Source organism: Stomoxys calcitrans, chromosome 4 (assembly GCF_963082655.1).
Source record: "Stomoxys calcitrans chromosome 4, idStoCalc2.1, whole genome shotgun sequence".
Lineage (NCBI taxonomy): Eukaryota > Metazoa > Arthropoda > Insecta > Diptera > Muscidae > Stomoxys > Stomoxys calcitrans.
In genome coordinates this window covers 158,015,021-158,035,565 of record NC_081555.1, presented here as the reverse complement: position 1 = coordinate 158,035,565, position 20,545 = coordinate 158,015,021, and the positions used below count along the sequence as shown (strand labels likewise).

General features: G+C 38.7%; 2 protein-coding genes across 2 annotated transcripts; both read left to right on the top strand.

Annotated features, from left to right (window-relative positions):
• Positions 1-427: 427 nt before the first annotated feature.
• On the top strand, positions 428-16,055 carry LOC106081588 (trypsin eta). Its single transcript, XM_013243652.2, has 4 exons — positions 428-553; positions 628-835; positions 15,250-15,538; positions 15,603-16,055. The coding sequence occupies exons 1-4, from the start codon at positions 484-486 to the stop codon at positions 16,002-16,004; spliced, it is 969 nt and encodes a 322-aa protein (XP_013099106.2). The 5' UTR covers positions 428-483; the 3' UTR covers positions 16,005-16,055.
• LOC131997361 (lectizyme-like) lies at positions 10,961-11,639 on the top strand. The gene is made up of 2 exons (XM_059368270.1): positions 10,961-11,355; positions 11,417-11,639. Exons 1-2 carry the CDS (start codon positions 11,289-11,291, stop codon positions 11,632-11,634), a joined length of 285 nt encoding a protein of 94 aa, XP_059224253.1. The 5' UTR covers positions 10,961-11,288; the 3' UTR covers positions 11,635-11,639.
• Positions 16,056-20,545: the final 4,490 nt, after the last annotated feature.

Sequence of the window (20,545 nt, the reverse complement as noted above, 5' to 3'; positions counted from 1 at the left end):
TGAACGTCAACCGATTTTGTGTCTTTGTACGTATTCAAAATTGACCTCTATTTCACCTTGGTATCTGAAAAAGTTATAGCCTAAATTGATAAAACTTGCCTAGACCTTGTAAGGGCCAGTATTACATTCTCGGAAATATAAACGTAACACCATTAGTAAATAATTGTTATATTGACGCAGTAAAGGGTTATAAATATTCAGGTGGAAAAATCAAAGAATTTCGCTGTCAGCCAATTGCTGCAATCACATTTGTTTTAAGATAAGATTAAGCCATAGATGTTAATGACTCGTGGCGAAAAAAATCCCTCCAAAAGCATGCGGGTATCTCTTTACTGACATCGATTATCTCTGAGCATTAAATGGGAATTCTATTATTATTTATTATGGGAAAGGTTATAAATTAAAAATTTTTAGTTCTTCTTTGGAAGAGAAGCTCTTGCCAATCATTTGCGTTTGAAGCGTTTAAGTGAAAGGTAGTGCATAATGGGCTTTGATAAATTATCATTGTTTTTGGGTTTGACCATTGCCATAGCTGCGATAAGTCGTCATTCAGGTGAGTTAGAGGACTTTTGCTATTAGAGGACTTGGTTACTAATTTAGAGTCTTTTTTTCATCTGTGTATTGCAGTAAGCGCTTCGGGGGATGTGTTAAGATTTTTCAACGAACAGGGTCCTCGCATCATCAATGGCACAGAGGCTACATTAAATGCCACCAAACATCAAGTTTCTGTAAGACGTCGTTTAAATGATGGCTACTTCTATGGTACTGGCCATATTTGTGGTGGTTCTTTGATATCCGAAAATGTGGTTCTATGTGCTGCCCATTGTGTTATAGAGTAAGTAAAACGACTAAGGTTAGATGGAGAAAATTTTACTTGTTATGCAGATAAGTAGCTGTATGGATCACATTGTTGAAGTACTTTGAACCACATATAAAGAGTGATTTTTTTAAGAGCTATAGCAAAGTTTTTCACAAAAAGTTCGGTTTTGATCGGACTATATTTGGGCGTAGCTGCCCTTAGACCGACCACCCGATCTCCAGATATAGGGGTTTGAGGCCATAAAAGATCCATTTATTACCCGAATTCGATGATTTGGCACAGTGTGTTCTGGTAGACCCCTTCCCATTCCTGTCAAATGTGGTTCAGATCGGACAATATTTGTATATCGATCCCCCGATATTTTGTAAAGAGTCTATAAAAGGAGCATTTTTCATCCTATTTCGATGAAATTTTGCACAGCGAGTTTCGGTAAACCTTTTTGTTAAATATCATTCAGATCGGACCATTTTTTGCCATATAGACCGATCTCCCTACCGGGTTGGGTATTTATCCGGTAGAAACCCATCTCTAAACATTCAGAAAATGTATGAAATCTTTATTTGAATCTTAGTACGGTCCATATAATTTAATGTTTGAAGACTATATCATGCCAATGTTGACCAATTTAGGGATACTCTTTCCATCATTTCGGCCTGTATCTCACGAATAAATGCTTCAATGTGGTCTTCCAATGCGTCAGTTGAAGTGGGCTTGTCTGTATATAGTTCATCGAACTCGCCTCTCAATAAGTCCATTGTTACGCGAGCTCTGTGGCACCGTCTTGTTGACACCACATATCATGCGAGTAGAGCTCTTGTATTTTAGAAAAAAAGTGGCGTATCTTCTCACGATAGCGCTCACAATTCACAGTTGCGTTACGATTCGCACCAACTTTGAAGAAGTACGGTCCAATGATGCCACCAGCCCATAAACCGCACCAAACTGTGACTTTTTTTGGATGCATTGGTAGCTCTTGTAATGCTTCTCGCTGATCTTCACTCCAAAATCGACAATTCTGCTTATTTACGTACCCACAAGCCATGGAAGAAGCGCGCGAAGAATTTTCTTAACAGAGTACAAGTGTTGTTCGTTTGTAAGACGATTCATGGTTTAATTACAGACCAAGATGTTTGACAGTGAAACAAAACACGAAACGTGCATGAGCTGTATAAGCCAGTGTTGCCAAAAAGATAATAGTTAAAAAATCACCCTTTACCTATAAGCAGAAACACAAAAATTCTCATCGGTTTTAATACCTACTCTACTCCTGTGAAATGAGTTCAAACAAAAAAATGAAAAAATTAAATAATATAAAATAAATAAAGAAAAAATATATACATATGCAATAAAATTAAAGAAAAAAGAAAATAAAATAAAAAAACAAAATAAATAAAATAAAACTTTTCTAGAGGGAACATAGCCCATCCCCCAGAGACCGAAATCGGGTAATAAATGCAGCTTTTATGGGCTAAAGATCCTTAATCGGCAGATCGGTCTATACGGCAGCAACACTCATAGAACAAATTTGGCTGAAAATAGCAAACACTGTCTGCTGAATATTAGTAGTTTATATTGTGCTGCTTTTGTTGCAGTAGTTCTGCTAATACAGCAGTAGTACCGCAATTTCTGAGTAGTGGTACTACTGCTGTAATAGCAGGCTGCTGTTTAATTTTGAAGGGGATGTAAGAAGAAAAAATAGAACACATATGTAAATGAGTGTCTCAATGGATGTTTATAATCACCACAGAATGTTTACTTTCCATAACCTTTTTAGTTTAAATTAAGATACAAAAGCCCCCATGCCAGTCATGTGCACATTAGTAGAGCAATAACAAAAAATGCGAGTTAGCTCAGCCACATTACGAAATGTATACCAATGAATGGATCAGTTAGCTTCTTTACAGTATTATTTTACAAATTAAAATTATCTCTTCCAATAAAATTTCTAAAAAAAATATTAAACAAGTAAAAAGGCGTTAAGTTTGGTCGGGCGGAACTTTGGATACCCACCACCTCGGGTATATATGTGAACCACCTTTTGTCATGATCCTGTGAACAATGCATAATTTATGCCCCCCATAGCAGCTTTATCGAAATATGGTCCGATTTGGACCAAATTCGACACGGATATTGAGAGGTCCAACAAGTAGAAGTCATTGTTCAATTTTGTAAAACAAAATATTGGTCTTTTTGGTAGCCACAGCCAAATATAGGCCAATCTGAACCATATACTACACGGATGTCGAAAGGCCTAACATAAGTCAGTGTGTAAAATTTAAGCGAAATCGAATTATAAATGTGCCTTTTATGGGCCCAAGACCTTAAATCGAGAGATCGGTCTATATGGTAGCTATATCAAAATCTGGACCGATCTGGGCCAAATTGAAGAGGGCGGACGAAGGGCCTAACACAACGCACTGTCCCAAATGTCGGCGAAATCGGACAATAAATGTGCCTTTTGTGGACAAAAAACCTTAAATCAATGGCAGCTATATTAAAATCTGGACCGATCTGGGCCAAATTGCAGAATGTGGTCGAAGAACCTAACGAAACTCACTGTTCCAAATTTTGGCGAATTGGGACTATAAATGCACCTTTTATGGGCTCAAAACCTTATATCGAGAGATCGGTCTATATGGCAGCTGTATTTAAATCTGAACCGATCTGAGCCAATTTGAAGAAGAATGTTGAAGGGCCTAACGCAACTCACTCTTCCAAATTTCGGCGAAATCGGACAATAAATGCGCCAATTATGGGCCCAAGACCTTAAATCGAGAGATCGGTGTATATGGCAGCTATATCCATATCTGGACCGATCTGGGCCATATTGCGGAAAGATGTCGAGGGGCCCCACACAACTCACTGTCCCAAATTTCGGCGACATCGGAAAATAAATGTGCCTTTTATGAGCCCAAAACCTTAAATCGATAGGTTGGTCTATATGGCAGCTATATCCAAATCTGAACCGATCTGGATCAAATTGGAGAAGGTTGTCGACTGGCCTAACACAACTTACTGTCCCAAATTTTCAACAAAATCGGATAATAAATGTGCTTTTTATGGACCTAAGACCTTAAATCGGCGGATCGGTCTATATGGGGGCTGTATCAAGATATAGTCCGATATAGCCCATCTTCGAACTTTACCTGCTTATGAACAAAAAAAGAATCGTGCAAAGTTTCAGCTCAATATCTCCATTTTTAAAGACTGTAGCGTGAATTTAACAGACAGACGGACGGACATTACTAGATCGTCTTAGATTTTTACGCTGATCAAGATTATATTGGGTTGCCCAAAAAGTAATTGCGGATTTTTTAAAAGAAAGTAAATGCATTTTTAATAAAACTTAGAATGAACTTTAATCAAATATACTTTTTTCACTTTTTTTCTAAAGCAAGCTAAAAGTAACAGCTGATAACTGACAGAAAAAAGAATGTAATTACAGAGTCACAAGCTGTGAAAAAAATTTGTCAACGCCGACTATATGAAAAATCCGCAATTACTTTTTGGGCAACACAATACATACTTTATAGGGTCGAAAATAGATATTTCTATGCGTTGCAAACGGAATGATAAAATGAATATACCCCCATCCTTAGGTGGTGGGTATAACAACATATACACATGTAATAAAATTAGAGAAAAAAGAAAATAAAATAAGCACAGTTGTTAGAAGTCATAACAAAACACCTCATGCTAAATTTCAGTCAAATCGGACGAGAATTGAGCCCTCTAGAGGCACAAGAAGTCAAGACCCCATATCGGTTTTTATGGCAGCTATATATAAAAACATAGACCGATTTAGCACATTTACAATTCCAACCGACCTACAATAATAAAAAGTATTTGTGCAAAATTTCAAGCTAGCTTTACTCATTCGAAAGTTAGCATGCTTTCGACAGACAGACGGACGGACACGACTAGATCGACTTAAAATGTCATGTCGATCAAGAATATATATTCTTTAAGGGGTTTTAAACGCACATTTCGAGGGGTTAAAAACAGAATGACGAAATTAGTATGGTGGAGGGTAACAAAAAATTAATAAAATGTAAAATATTGCAGCGAAAAAATAAGAACTAATATCATAGAATTGTGTTTTATCCTTTAAACTATTGCAACGGAATTCTGTAGCTTTGCATTATCTTTGTCCTCTTTCGTGTTCATCGACGTCTCTATCCTCTGTAGTATACGTTAACTTTCAAGAGTATTCCTCTTATTTTCATTCCTTTCTCTGCCAAGAATTCTGACAGCTTCAAAGTCAATCTTGTGTCCCGTCTCTTTAATGTGTTGTGATAGAGCTGTGCTTTCTCTGCCTTTCTTGGTGTCTGCTTCTTGTTCTACCATTAGTATCTTCAGTTTTCGTCGAGTGGTGCCCACATAACACATATTGCATTTTCCCCGTCTTTGCCAATGCACGTCAATTCGTTGGAGTTTGACTGCTTTGGTCCAGATCGGTCCAGATTTGGATATAGCTGCCATATTGACCGATCTCTCGATTTAAGGATTTGGGCCCATAAAAGGCACATTTATTGTCCGATGTCGCCAAATTTGGGACAATGGATTGTTCATCGGTTCATATTTGGATATAGTTGTCACATTGACCGATCTCTCGATTTAAGGTTTTGGACTCTCCGAAATTTGGGACAGTGAGTTGTATAAGGCCTCTCGATAGCCCTCTTTAATTTGGCCCAGATCAATTCATATTTGGATATAGCTGTCATATAGACCGATTTCTCAATTTAAAGTCTTGGCCCCATAAAAGGCACATTCATAATCCAATTTCGCTGAAATTTGGGACAGTGATTTATGTTACACTATTCGACATCCGTGTCGTATACAGTTCTGAACGGTCTATATTTGGATATTTCTACCAAAGAGACCAATATTTTGATCTACAAAATTGAAGAATGACTAGTACATATTAGACCTCTCAATATCCGTCCAAATCGGACAGTATTTCGATAAAGCTGCTATGGGGGCATAAATTATGACATTTTTCACCCGATTATGACAAAAGGTTGTTTACATATATACCCGAGGTGGTGGGTATCCAACGCCTTTTAACTTGTTCTCTATTAATTTGGGAATATATGCTACACTGTGAAAATAAGTATTTTCCGATTATTTTTCATATCTGTATTTTTTGGGGTGAATTGCATTCTGAATTCGAGTCTTTATAAGTGAAGGTGGAAAATTGTTTAATTTTGATATGGTTTCTATTTTTTCTATATTGCGTATAATGTATTGCTCGTCACTATGGTCTACAACTTTGTTGATAAATTTAGTTGTTCATCATTCGTCTAGAAGCCGTGTATCAGTGTATCAATCTGTAACTATTTTGTTCTCCTGTCTTATAATCTTCATATCCAAGAATGGTATTTCGCCATCTACTTCTCTTTTCAATGTAAATTGAATTTTTATGTGATATGTGTTAAGTAGCCTTAGTATTTCCTGCTCGTTCTGTTTTTTGATTACTCCCAAGAGTAGAGAAGAGAAGTCCACGTATTTCGTTTAAAACTTGATTTCTATATTTAGGCTTTTTAGTTACCCCAACATTTCGTCCAAAAGTGTGTCTAACTATAGTCGATGAGAGGGGGTTTCCCATTGGCATGCCATATGTTTAATGGTAAATAAAATATTGGTTGCCCAAAAAGTAATTGCGGATTTTTTAAAAGAAAGTAAATGCATTTTTAATAAAACTTAGAATGGACTTTAATCAAATATATAATTGCCATTTTGTTCGATAACCTTTTGCCATCTTCCTGGCAAATTTAGTATTCCACGCTCATTGAACTTCTGGCCTTTATCTGCAAAAAACTGAACCAAGTGCGATTTTATAGCCTCATCATTGCCGAAAGTTTTACCATTTAAGGAGTTCTGCAAAGATCGAAATAAATGGTAGTCTGATGGTGCAAGGTTAGGGCTATATGGTGGATGCATCAAAAGTTCCCAGCCAAGCTCACTCAGTTTTTGGCGTGTGACCAAAGATGTGTGCGGTCAAGCGTTGTCCTGGTGGAATATGACACCTTTACGATTGACCAATTCTGGTCGCTTCTCCTTGATGGCTGTATTCAATTTGTCCAATTGTTGACAGTAAACATCCGAATTAATCGTTTGGTTCCTTGGAAGCAGCTCAAGATATACCACACCCTTCCAATCCCACCAAACAGACAGCATAACCTTCTTTTAGTGGATATCAGCCTTTGAAGTGGTTTGAGCTGGTCCACCATGCTTGGACGATGATCGTTTTCGACTAACGTTGTTGTAAACAATCCATTTTTCATCTCCAGTTATGATTCGTTTTAAAAACGGATCGAATTCATTGCGTTTAAGGTGCATATCAAAAGCGTTGATTCGGTTTGTTAAATGAATTTCTTTCAATACATGTGGTACCAAAATATCAAGCTTTTTCACCAGTCCAAGATTTTTATGTGGTAATGAACGGTTGATTTTGGTATATTTAACTTCTCTCCTATCTCACGCTCAGTTACATGACGATCCAATTCGATTAATGCTTTGATTTGGTCATCATCAACATAATTTGGCCGACCTGAACGTGGCTCATCTTTAAGTGAAAAATCTCCAGAACGGAATTTGCGAAACCAATTTTGACACTGCCTTTCTTTTAAGGCTTTATCACCATACACATCTCGTAACTTTTTAGCAACCTGCTCGCGTTTTTTCCTTTACGGAAATAATAAAGAAAAATATGACGAAAATGCTCCTTTGTGGGCTCCATATTAAAATTGACGCCAAACAAAGAAATGTAAATAAAATTTCGCGCACTTTTTTTCTAAAGCAAGCTAAAAGTAACAGCTGATAACTGACAGAAGAAAGAATGCAATTACAGAGTCACAAGCCGTTGAAAAAATTTTTCAACGCCGATTATATGAAAAATCCGCAATTACTTTTTGGGCAACCAATAAAATAAAATAAAACAAGTAAGAAGGCGTTAAGTTCGGCCGGGCCGAACTTTGGATACCCACCACCTCGGGTATATATGTGAACCACATTTAGTCAAAATCCAGTGAAAAATGCATACCTTATGCCCCATAGCAGCTCTATAGATATCATCCGATTTAGACCAAATGCTTATAAGTACAAGTCATTGTTCAACCGAGAGATCGGTCTATATGACAGCTATATCCAAATCTGGACCGATCTGAGCCAAATTGAAGACAAATATCGAAGGGCCCAACACAAGTCATCGAAGGGCCCAACACAAGTCATGCGCTTTTTATGGGCCCAAAACTTTAATCGAGAGATCGGTCTATGTGGCAGCTATATCCAAATCTGAACCGATCATGGCCAAATAGAAGAAAGATGTCGAAGGGCCTAAGGCAAATCACTGTCCCAAATTTCAGCAAAATCGGATAATAAATGTGGCTTATATGGGCCTAAGACCATAAATCGGAGGATCGGTCTATATGGCAGCTATATCCAAATTTGGACCGATCTGGGCCAAATTGACGAAGAATGTTGAAGGGCCTAACACAACTCACTGTGCGAAATTTCATCCAAATTGGACCGATCTGGGCCAAATTGACGAAGAATGTCGAAGGGCTCAACGCAACTCACTGTCCCCAATTTCAGTAAAATCGGATAATAAATGTGGCTTTTATGGGCCTAAGACCATAAATCGGAGGATCGGTCTATATGGCAGCTATATCCAAATTTGAACCGATCTAGGCCAAATTTACGAAGGATGTCGAAGGGCTCAACGCAACTCACTCTCCCAAATTTCAGCAAAATCGGATAATAAATGTGGCTTTTATGGGCATAAGACCATAAATCGGAGGATCGGTCTATATGGCAGCTATATCCAAATCTGGACCGATCTGGGCCAAATTGACGAAGAATGTTGAAGGGCCTAACACAACTCACTGTGCGAAATTTCATCCAAATTGGATATAGAATGCGGCTTTTATGGGCCTAAGACCCTAAATCTGAGGATCGGTCTATATGGCAGCTATATCCAAATCTGGAACGATCTGGGCCAAATTGGCGAAGAATCTTGAAAGGCCTAACACAACTCACTGTGCCAAATTTCAGCAAAATCGGATAATAAATGTGGCTTTTATGGGCCTAAGACCCTAAATCGGCAGATCGGTCTATATGGCAGCTATATCCAAATTTGGACCGATCTGGACCAAATTGACGAAGAAAGTCGAAAGGCTTAACGCAACTCACTGTCCCAAATTTCAGCAAAATCGGATAATAAATGTGGCTTTTATGGGCCTAAGACCATAAATCGGAGGATCGGTCTATATGGCAGCTACATCCAAATCTGGACCGATCTGAGCCAAATTGAAGACAAATATCGAAGGGCCCAACACAAGTCATGCGCTTTTTATGGGCCCAAAACTTTAACCGAGAGATCGGTCTATGTGGCAGCTATATCCAAATCTGAACCGATCATGGCCAAATAGAAGAAAGATGTCGAAGGGCTCAACGCAACTCACTGTTCCCAATTTCAGTAAAATCGGATAATAAATGTGGCTTTTATGGGCCTAAGACCATAAATCGGAGGATCGGTCTATATGGGAGCTATATCCAAATTTGAACCGATCTAGGCCAAATTGACGAAGGTTGTCGAAGGGCTCAACGCAACTCACTGTCCCAAATTTCAGCAAAATCGGATAATAAATGTGGCTTTTATGGGCCTAAGACCATAAATCGGAGGATCGGTCTATATGGCAGCTATATCCAAATCTGGACCGATCTGGGCCAAATTGACGAAGAATGTTGAAGGGCCTAACACAACTCACTGTGCGAAATTTCATCCAAATTGGATATAAAATGCGACTTTTATGGGCCTAAGACCCTAAATCGGCAGATCGGTCTATATGGCAGCTATATCCAAATTTTGACCGATCTGGACCAAATTGACGAAGGAAGTCGAAGGGCTCAACGCAACTCACTGTCCCAAATTTCTGCAAAATCGGATAATAAATGTGGCTTTTATGGGCCTAAGACCATAAATCGGAGGATCGGTCTATATGGCAGCTACATCCAAATCTTGACCGATCTGGGCCAAATTGATGAAGAATGTTGAAGGGCCTAACACAACTCACTGTACGAAATTTCATCCAAATCGGATATAAAATGTGGCTTTTATGGGCCTAAGACCCTAAATCTGAGGATCGGTCTATATGGCAGCTATATCCAAATCTGGAACGATCTGGGCCAAATTGGCGAAGAATCTTGAAGGGCCTAACACAACTCACTGTGCCAAATTTCAGCAAAATCGGATAATAAATGTGGCTTTTATGGGCCTAAGACCCTAAATCGGCAGATCGGTCTATATGGCAGCTATATCCAAATTTTGACCGATCTGGACCAAATTGACGAAGGATGTCGAAGGGTCCAACGCAACTCACTGTCCCAAATTTCTGCAAAATCGGATAATAAATGTGGCTTTTATGGGCCTTAGACCCTAAATCGGCGGATCGGTCTATATGGGGGCTATATCAAGATATAGTCCGATATAGCCCATCTTCGAACTTAACCTGCTTATGGACAAAAAAAGAATCTGTGCAAAATTTCAGCTCAATATCTCAATTTTTAAAGACTAGCGTGATTTCAACAGACAGACGGACAGACGGACGGACATGTCTAGATCGTCTTAGATTTTTACATTGATCAAGAATATATATACTTTATAGGGTCGGAAATGGATATTTCGATGTGTTGCAAACGGAATGACAAAATGAATATACCCCCATCCTTCGGTGGTGGGTATAAAAAAAAAAATAATAAAATAAAATACAAAAATTAAAATAAAATAAAATAAGAATTTGAAAAAAATCAATATAAACGTAACTCTCTTTAGTTAAAAGTCGGGATACTTTTAGAAACAATCGTATTCTGTTGTAACATTTCGCGTTGTAGAGGTTCGCTCCGACTAAACTTAACACATTTAATTTTTTTGGTTTTATTTATTTTTAATTGATTAGTCATTACCCTGCATCAAAATAAAGATAAGTAAGAAAATGTTTAAAACTCGCATTTGTGTATTTCGACGTTAAACATTGACCCTTTTTTTTGCCTAAATAGATAGAGCTTACCTAGACCTTGATAGGGCCAATATTTCATTCTCAGATATGTAAAAGTACCAACATTTGTATATACCTGTTATATTGACTCATAAATATTTAATTGGAAAAATCTGATGTCTGCCAATTGCAGCAATCACATATGTTTTAAGATAAGATTAAGCCATGGGTGTTAGCGGATTGTGACACAGAAAAAAGTCACAACAAAGCATGCGCGTACTGATTATCTTTGAGTATTTAATTGATATTCTATTGTTATTTATTGTAAGAAGTGGAAATGTTCTTATATCATATTCTTTTAGTCATGTATTAGAAAATTTAAAACTAAACATAATGTTGACAATGTCGAATAGCAAAAAGCCCTTGACAATCATTTGTGTTCGAAACGTTTAAGTGGCAGGTTGTCCACAATGGGTCTTAATAAATTATCGTGGATTTTAGGTCTAACCATTGCTGTAGCTACCATAAGTTATTCGGGTGAGTTGGAGGCGTTTATCATTGGGGGACTATAGTATTGATTTCGAGTTTTTCTTTGCAGCATGTGCTTCTGCACCTACAGATATGTTGAGATTTTTCAACGAACAGGGCCCTCGTATAATAAATGGCACTGAGGCTACTTTAAAGGCCACCAAACATCAGGTTTCGGTTAGAAGTCGCTATAAAGATGACATCTTCTATGGTACAGGTCATCTTTGTGGTGCTTCTTTGATATCCGAAAATGTGGTTCTGTCTGCTGGCCACTGTTTTATAGAGTGAGTAGAAGTTTTAGTTTTAGGCAAGAAGGGGTAAATTTAGCCTTAAATGGAGGCTGCAAATAATAAAATAAAGCAAAAAAGTAAAAAAAAATAAAAATAAAGTAAAATAAAATAAAGATAGACAAAAAAAGGTAAAATAAAATAAAAATTAAGAAAATTAAAATTAAATAAGTTAAGAGAATAAACAAGTAAAAGCGTGCTAAGTTCGGCCGGGCCGAATCTTATATACCCTCCACCATGGATCGCATTTGTCGAGTTCTTTCCCGGTATCTCTTCTTAGGCAAAACAGGATAAAAGAAAAGATTTGCTCTGCTATTAGAGCGATATCAAGATATGGTCCGGTTTGGACCACAAATAAATTATATGTTGGAGACCTGTGTAAAATGTCAGCCAATTCGAATAAGAATTGCGCCCTTTGGGGGCTTAAGAAGTAAAATAGAGAGATCGATTTATATGGGAGCTGTATCGGGCTATAGACCGATTCAGATCATAATAAACACGTATGTTGATGGTCATGAGAGGATCCGTAGTACATAATTTCAGGCAAATCGGATAATAATTGCGACCTCTAGAGGCTCAAGAACTCCCAGATCGGTTTATATGACAGCTATATCAGGTTATGGACCGATTTGAACCATACTTGGCACAGTTGTTGGATATCATAACAAAACATGTCGTGCAAAATTTCATTCCAATCGGATAAGAATTACGCACTCTAGAGGCTCAAGAAGTCAAGACCCAAGATCGGTTTATATGGCAGCTATATCAAAACATTGACCGATATGGCCCATTTACAATACCAACTGACTAGTGTAGGTCAGAGAAGAAGTATTTGTGCCAAATTTCAAGCGGCTAGCTTTACTCCTTTGGAAGTTACCGTGCTTTCGACAGACAGACGGACGGACGATTTAAGTTGAGTTTATCAATGATAAGGGACATTTTTTATAGACAAGTCCCAACGGCATACCGCAATGCGATACCTCTTTGGGGAAAATTTTTTATATGACCATGCATGGCATGGTACCTCGCAAATGTCTACAGCATTAAATTTTGTCCGATGTTCTCGGCAGGATTCAGCGTCAATGGCAGGCATAGGCTACAATGGCACGAATCCGATATCCAAATTCAGGGCGAAGTGTCCCAACCCTAAAACGATATTAGAGTGTTAAAGAAGGCAGCGGAGCGAACCCAGTTCGGCTAGTAGCTTCCATATAAACCGATCTCACGATTTGACTTTTTTATCCCCTATAAGCCGCAATTTTTGTCCAATTTGGCTGAAATTTTGCACGTCGCATTTTACTATGACTTCCAACAACTGCGAAAACTGCGATCTAAATCGGTCTATAACCTGATATAGCTGCCTGATGTGGAAGCCGCAATTTTTGTCCGATTTGGCTAAAATTTTGCATATACTGTTTTGTTATGACTTTCAACAACTGTGTGTACGGTCCAAATTGGTCTATAACACGATATAGCTCCCATATAAACCGATCTCCCCATTTGACTTCTTGAACCATTGTATGCCGCACATTTTGCCCGATTTGGCTGAAATTTTGCATGTAGTGTTCTGTTATGATTTCCAACAACTATGCCAAGTACGGCTAAATCAGTCAGATCGGTCCAGATTTGGATATAGCTGTCATATAGACCGATCTTTCGATTTCAGGTTTTGAGGCCATAAAAGGCGCATTTATTGTCCGATGTTGCCGAAATTTGGAACAATAAAATCTTGGGGCCTTCGACATTCTTCTTCAATTTGGCCTAGATCGGCCCGGATTTCGATATAGCTGTCATATAGACCGATTCGCCGATTTAGGGTCTTAGGCTCATTAAAGCCACATTTATTATCCGATTTTGCTGAAATGTGGTACAGTGAGTTATGTTAGGCCCTTCGTCATCCTTCTTCAATTTGGCCCAAATCGGTCCAGATTTGAATATAGCTGCCATATAGACCGATCTCTCGATTTAAGGTCTTGGGCCCATAAAAGGCGCATTTATTGTCCGATATTGCTGAAATTTGTGACAGTGAGTTGTGTTAGAACCTTCGACATCCGCCTTCAATTTGGCTCAGATCGGTCCAGATTTGGATATTGCTGCCATATAAACCGATCGGCCGATTTAGGGTCTTAGGCCCATAAAAGCCACATTTATTATCCGATTTTGCTGAAATTTTTGTCAGTGAGTTGTGTTAGACCATTCGACATTCATCTTCAATTTGGATGCGATCGGTCCAGATTTGGATATACCTGCCATATAGACTGATCTCTCGATTTAAGGCGCCTATAAAAGGCGTATTTACTGTCCAAGTTTTGGACAGTGAGTTGCGTAAGGCCACTTGACATCTTTTTGCAATTTGGCCTAGATCGGTCCAGATTTGGATATAGCTGCCATATAGACCGATTCCTCGATTTAGGGTTTTGGGTTCATAAAAGGCGCATTTATTGTCCGATGTCGCCAATATTTGGGACAGTTAGTTGTGTTAGGCCCTTTGACATTCTTCTTCAATTTGGCTCGGATCGGCCCAGATTTGGATTTAGCTGCCATATAGACCGATCTCTCGATTTAAGGTCTTGGCCCCATAACCCGATTTCGCTGAAATTCGTCATTGTGACTTATGTTAGGCTTTTCGACATCCGTGTCGTTTATGGTTGAGATCGGTCTATATTTGGATATGGCTGCCGAAAGGACCAATACTTTGTTCTACAAAATTAAACAATGACTTGTACTTATTAGACCACTCAATATAGGTGTCGAATTTGGTCCAAATCGGACCATATTTCAATACAGCTGTTATGGGGGCATAAATTATGTATTTTTCACCGGATTATGACGAAAGGTGGTTTACATATATAGCTTAGGTTATAGTTCACATATATAGGGTTTTCCATTAAGAGGTTTTATTTTATTGGGTTGCCCAAAATGTAATTGCGGATTTTTTAAAAGAAAGTAAATGCATTTTTAATAAAACATAGAATGAACTTTAATCAAATATACTTTTTTTACACTTTTTTCTAAATCAAGCTAAAAGTAACAGCTGATAACTGACAGAAGAAAGAATGCAATTACAGAGTCACAAGCTGTGAAAAAATTTGTCTACGCCGACTATATGAAAAATCCGCAATTACTTTTTGGGCAACCAATATTATTCAAGGAAAATTGCCTTTTTTGAGATAAGTGATAGGATGTTTATTTTGTAAAAAAGAGAAAGGTTTGTCGTTAATGAAAAAGAAAATCAGCCAAATGGTCATTATGACCACGCTTTCTACACAACCCAGCAGGTGGTTCAAAATAACACCTCTTGTGGGAACACGCTTTACATATTTCGACCGATTTATACACATAAAGACGTAGTTACTACAATTTTTAGAGCGCACAAAATGCAGTTTACTGTGTAAGGTGTATGTCTATAGTGGCATGGGGCGGAGTAATATCTGCACCCTCTTTTCCAACTAACCTAATCTACCACAATTTTCCACCGATTTACTTAGGTATGGAATGTTTTATAACTCATCCCAAAGCCTCTGCTTTATTTTAACAAAATCGTTTGAAAATAGCATATTTGGTCAAATTTGAGTCATGTCCAATGTCTTAATTTCCTTTTTTTTTCTTTTTATAGTCAATTTGCATACAATGGCACTTATTTGCCAGCGTCTGATTTTATTGTGGTCATGGGTAATTTGAACCGTTTTGAAAAGGATAACAACACTCTGGTATTGGATGTTACAAAAATTGTGAAGTACCGTGATCCCTTCAATGTGACCACATTTGACAATGATTTGGTGTTGCTCATGCTCAACGACACAGTGCCTGCCAACCATTCAACAATTGAACCGATTGTGCTCAATGAAGGACCACTAAAAGAGGGGACATTGTGTCAAGTTACCGGATGGGGTAAGACAGAAGAAGTAAGCATAATTTCTTTTTTACCAATTTAGTCTTTTGAATAATATATTTTTTTTTCTTTGTTAGGGCTATCTCTCCGACTATTTAATGACTGTAGATGTGCCCTATATAAGTTATGATGAGTGTCGCACTAAATCTAATTACTCCACCTCCATACATGAGAATATGCTGTGCGCCGGCTATATGGAGGGCGAGCGTGATGCCTGTCAAGGTGATTCTGGTGGTCCTTTGGTATGTGAAGGCCTTCAGGCTGGCATTGTTTCATGGGGCACTGGCTGCGCTTTGCCTTTAAGACCAGGTGTATACACCGATGTGGCCTATCATAAGCAATGGATTTTGGAAAAAGTGGCCGAGAATAATGGTACCTTGCCGAAGTTTGCAAGGGCAAGTGCTATGACAAATACTAACATTTCATTGTTCCTTGTTTTGTTTATGGTTGCTATAAATGTGATTCTTTCTAAACTTTAAGAACATATGAATTTGTGTAAATATATTTTCGGAAAAACATGCGAACCACAATATTTGAGAAAAATATTGAAATAGAATAAAATAAAAAAAAATTGATAATTACATCTTAAATATAACAAGTAAAAGCGTGCTAAGTTCGGTCGGGCCGAATCTTATATACCCTCCACCATGGTCGCATCTGTCGAGTTCTTTGGGCAGTATCAGTTTTTAGGCATACTAAGTATAATTAATAAGGATGGAATGGCAGCTATATCAAGTTATAGTCCGATTCGGGGCTCAAGAAGCGAAATCGAGAGATCGGTTTATATGGGAGCTGTATCAAGCTATAGATCGATTCTGACCATATTGCATACGTATATTGAAGGCCATGGGAGAAGCCGTTGTACAAAATTTGTGCCAAATCGGATAAGAATTGCGCCCTCTAGAGGCCCAAGAAGTCAAGACCCAAGATCGGTTTATATGGCAGCTATATCCGGTTATGGACCGATTAGGACCATACTTTGCACAGTTGTTGGAAGTGATAAGAAAACACATTGTGCAAAATTTCAGTCAAATCGGAAGAGAATTGCGCCCTCTAGAGGCTTCAGTCAAATCGGATAAGAATTGCGCCCTCTAGAGGCTCAAGAAGTCAAGACCCAGGATCGGTTTATATGGCAGCTATATCAGATTATGGACCGATTTGGCCCATTTACAATACCAACCGATCTCCACAAATAATAAGTATTTGTGCAAAATTTCAAGCGGCTAGCTCTACTCCTTCAAAAGTTAGCGTGCTTTCGACAGACGGACGGACAGACGGACGGACATGGCTACGGACATATATAAACCTGACCTCATAAAATCGGCACTTAGTTATATATATAGCCGCTATATAGGCAATAAATTGGTAATTTTTCATCCGATTTCACCCATTTTTGTGAAGTGTGGTCCAGATTGGACATTTTGAAGATAGCCTACCTATAGACCGACCTCCCGATCTTCCGATATAGGGTACTAACCGAACCGGGCCCACTCTGCTTCTCTGTCTTTAACTTTCCCATATCTTTTAAGGGTGAAGTCGCTTCGCCCTGTATGTGTTTATCGAACTTGTGCCATTGTAGCCTATGTCCGCCAATGACGCTGATCGCCTGCGTTCGAATCCTGGCGAGATCAACCGACCAAATTTATACCGGTAGTTATTGCCTCTTAATACTGTCAATATTTGCGTGATACCATGCCATGAATGGCCATGTACAACATTTTCTCTAAAGAGGTGTCGCACTGCGGCACGCTGTTCGGACTCGGCTACAAAAAAATGATAAGGGACCTTTATCATTGAATTTAAGCACAAATCGAAAAGCACTCATTGATGTGAGAGAAGTTTAAATTAAGAAAAATTTTTACTCTACTCCCAAATGTCTTTCTTTTGAGTCCTTTTTTTCACTACTGGCAAATTTATCCGGTTTAGGGGGTGTTTCGGAGGTGGGGTAGCCAGCTAGACACTTGGCCCTTAAAGAAAATATAAGATTCGTGTTCTACTTTCAAATACATTTTATATGAGCCCCATAATGGCATGATCGGTAAATGAGTTCTGTTTGAGGGTGGGGTGGCCCCCAGGTCTTTGTCTCGAAAATGAGTATCAATGGTTCGAAAACACAATCAATTTCCACATCAAATAGTTTATATATAAGAGGGAGGTATTTTCGGGTGGGGCAGTTCCCCGAACACGTGGCTCTTCAATTGGATATCAATTTCTTTTTTTTCTCTCAAGCACCTTTCATTTGAGTTCTAAATTGTCGTGATTGGTCTATATACAAATTTGGAGGGTTTTGGGCGGCCCTCGAGGCACCCGACCCCAACAATAGAAACCATGTTTTGTTTAGACTGTAAGAGTGAAAAAAAAATCGAACGAATCGCATTACGTTCTCCGAGATCTAGTGTTTTCGAAAATTAGGGTAATGATAAGTGTTTTTTAGGAGAGGGATGGTACCTCAGACATTTTGAATCAAAAATGAATATCAAATTCGTGCTCCACTCACAAATCCCTCTAATGTGAGCTCCATATTGCCATGGCCGGTAAATATGACTTAGAGTTGAACGCAAATTGTAATGTCTCATTCGCAATTTACTCCCAAATACCTCTCATTTGAATGGTACCTCAGACATTTTGTATCAAAAATGAATATCAAATTCGTGCTCCACTCCCAAATCCCTCTAATTTGAGCCCCATATTGCCATGGCCGGTAAATATGACCTAGAGTTGAACGCAAATTGTAATGTCTCATTCGTAATTTACTCCCAAATACCTCTCATTTGAATCCCGCCCCCTTACCCCAAAAACGCTAACGGCTAATATGCCCATTTCGGGGTATTTGGGGGTGAAGCGACCACCCATTACTAAGACCCAATTTGTTATGCTATATTTGTAAACTACTATCGAATACTTTTCATTTGAGACCCAAATTGACATGAACATCGAATATATTTGTTTAGAGCAGTTTTTGGTTTGGGGCAGCCCGCTGGGTACTTAAACCATATATTCGTTTTCTAGTCTCCAATACCTTTCATTTGACACCCATATTGTGCCTATCGGTCCACTTTTGGTTTTGTATAGCTTTTTTGGGGCAAGGGAGCGGGATCGCCCCCATCTGATATCTAAAAATTATATAACCTATGATTCCTTCCAGACAAACTTACACAATCTGTGAAAATTTTAAGAAAATCGTTTCGGCCGTTTTTGATTCTACAGAACAAACAAACAAACAAAGTCTCATAATCAAGACGGGTCATATGCCCATTTGGGGTGTTTTTGGGGGATGGGACCCAATTTTGAATACCATATTCGTATTCTACTCTTCAATACTTTTCGTTTGATACCCATATTATTCTTATCGGTCCACTTTTGATTTTGGGCGGTGTTTTTGGGGTAACGGGGGAGAGTCCGCCCCTTTCCGATATCAATAAATTACGAAGCCTACTCCTTCTTCCCGACCATATTCGTAATCTGGCCCTCTCTATAACTGTAATATTCACCGTTTTGCCCGCTGTCCTTCAGACACAGAATCATTACGCCCTGACTGAATATGCTCTTCTAACTTTAACAGCCAGCGTTGTTTTGTGACACAAGAACCCCTGATCCATTGTTTGTGCATCATATCTACTGTCTCTCAATCACGCCGTGAGTGAATCAAGTCTCTGTGAATGAATCGGCCAGTGTTTTGCACAGTGTTCCTCAAATACAGAAGCCACTGAGTTATTGTTTGTGCACATCTATCGTTCGTCTGCACACCCCTCCCGGTAATGTAGAGTCTCATTCACGACGTAAGTGAATTTTGTCTCTGTGGCCATATTAACCACCGTTTCGCCTAGCATCCCCCAGACACAAAAGCCACTAAGCTTAAACTGAATAACGGCATGAGTGTATCACGTCGCTATGACTCTTGTAGTCAGCGATACTGCCAATGTCCATCAGTTAACACACATTTCCCGCTGACCTAGAGCCTCTGAAACTGGAACAGCTAGACCTTTGCCTAGCATCTCTAAGGCACAAGAACCAATGAGTCATCATTGATAGATTGAGCCAAGCTTCAAAGTGAAAAGAACTACGCTACTAGAAACAAGAAAAAGCGAACTTAATTCGGGCGGATCGAAATTTATATACCCTCCACCATGGATCGCATTTGTCGAGTTCTTTTCCCGGTGTCTCTTTTTAGGCAAACAAAGTATATTGAATAAGAACTGTTATGCTATTGGAGCTATATCAAGTTATAGTCCGATTTGGACCATAAATTAATGCTGAATATTGTGGAACTCATTGTGTAACATTTCAGTTTATTCGGATAAGAATTGCGCCTTGGGGGGGGCTCAAGAAGCAAAATCGGGAGATGGGTTTGTTATGGGAACTACATCAAGCTATTGATCGATTCAGACCATATTGGACACGCATGTTGAAGGTTATAAGAGAAGCCGTTGTACAAAATTTCAGCCAAATAGGATGATATTGGCGACCTTTAGAGGCTCAAGAAGTCAAGATCCCAGATCGGTTTATATGGCAGCTATATCAGGTTATGTACCGAATTGCGGCATACTAAGTTATTGAAGTCATAACGAAACACTTCATGCAAAATTTCAGCCAAATCGGATAGGAATTGCGCCCTCTAAAGGCTCAAGATGTCAAGACTCCAGATCGGTTTATATGACAGCTATATCAGGTTAAGCATTGATTTTACCCGTACTTGGCACAGTTGTGGGAAATTTTAACAAAACACCTCATGCAAAATTTTAGCCAAATCGGATAAAAATTGCGGCCTGTAGTAACTCAAGAAGTCAAGATCCATGATCGGTTTATATAGCATCTATATTAAAACATGGACCGATATGACCCATTTACAATCCCAACCGACCTACACCTCTCAGAAGTATTGGGTTGCCCAAAAAGTAATTGCGGATTTTTCATATAGTCGGCGTTGACAAAATTTTTCACAGCTTGTGACTCTGTAATTGCATTCTTTCTTCTGTCAGTTATCAGCTGTTACTTTTAGCTTGCTTTAGAAAAAAAGTGT

Excerpts from the sequence above, each read along its gene's own strand:
- LOC131997361 (XM_059368270.1), top strand. The coding sequence starts at position 11,289 with ATGGGTCTTAATAAATTATCGTGGATTTTAGGTCTAACCATTGCTGTA. Across the intron at positions 11,356-11,416 it reads AGCTACCATAAGTTATTCGG|CATGTGCTTCTGCACCTACA; the intron begins GTGAGTTGGAGG and ends TTTTCTTTGCAG.
- LOC106081588 (XM_013243652.2), top strand. The coding sequence starts at position 484 with ATGGGCTTTGATAAATTATCATTGTTTTTGGGTTTGACCATTGCCATA. Across the intron at positions 554-627 it reads TGCGATAAGTCGTCATTCAG|TAAGCGCTTCGGGGGATGTG; the intron begins GTGAGTTAGAGG and ends TGTGTATTGCAG. Across the intron at positions 15,539-15,602 it reads GATGGGGTAAGACAGAAGAA|GGCTATCTCTCCGACTATTT; the intron begins GTAAGCATAATT and ends TTTCTTTGTTAG.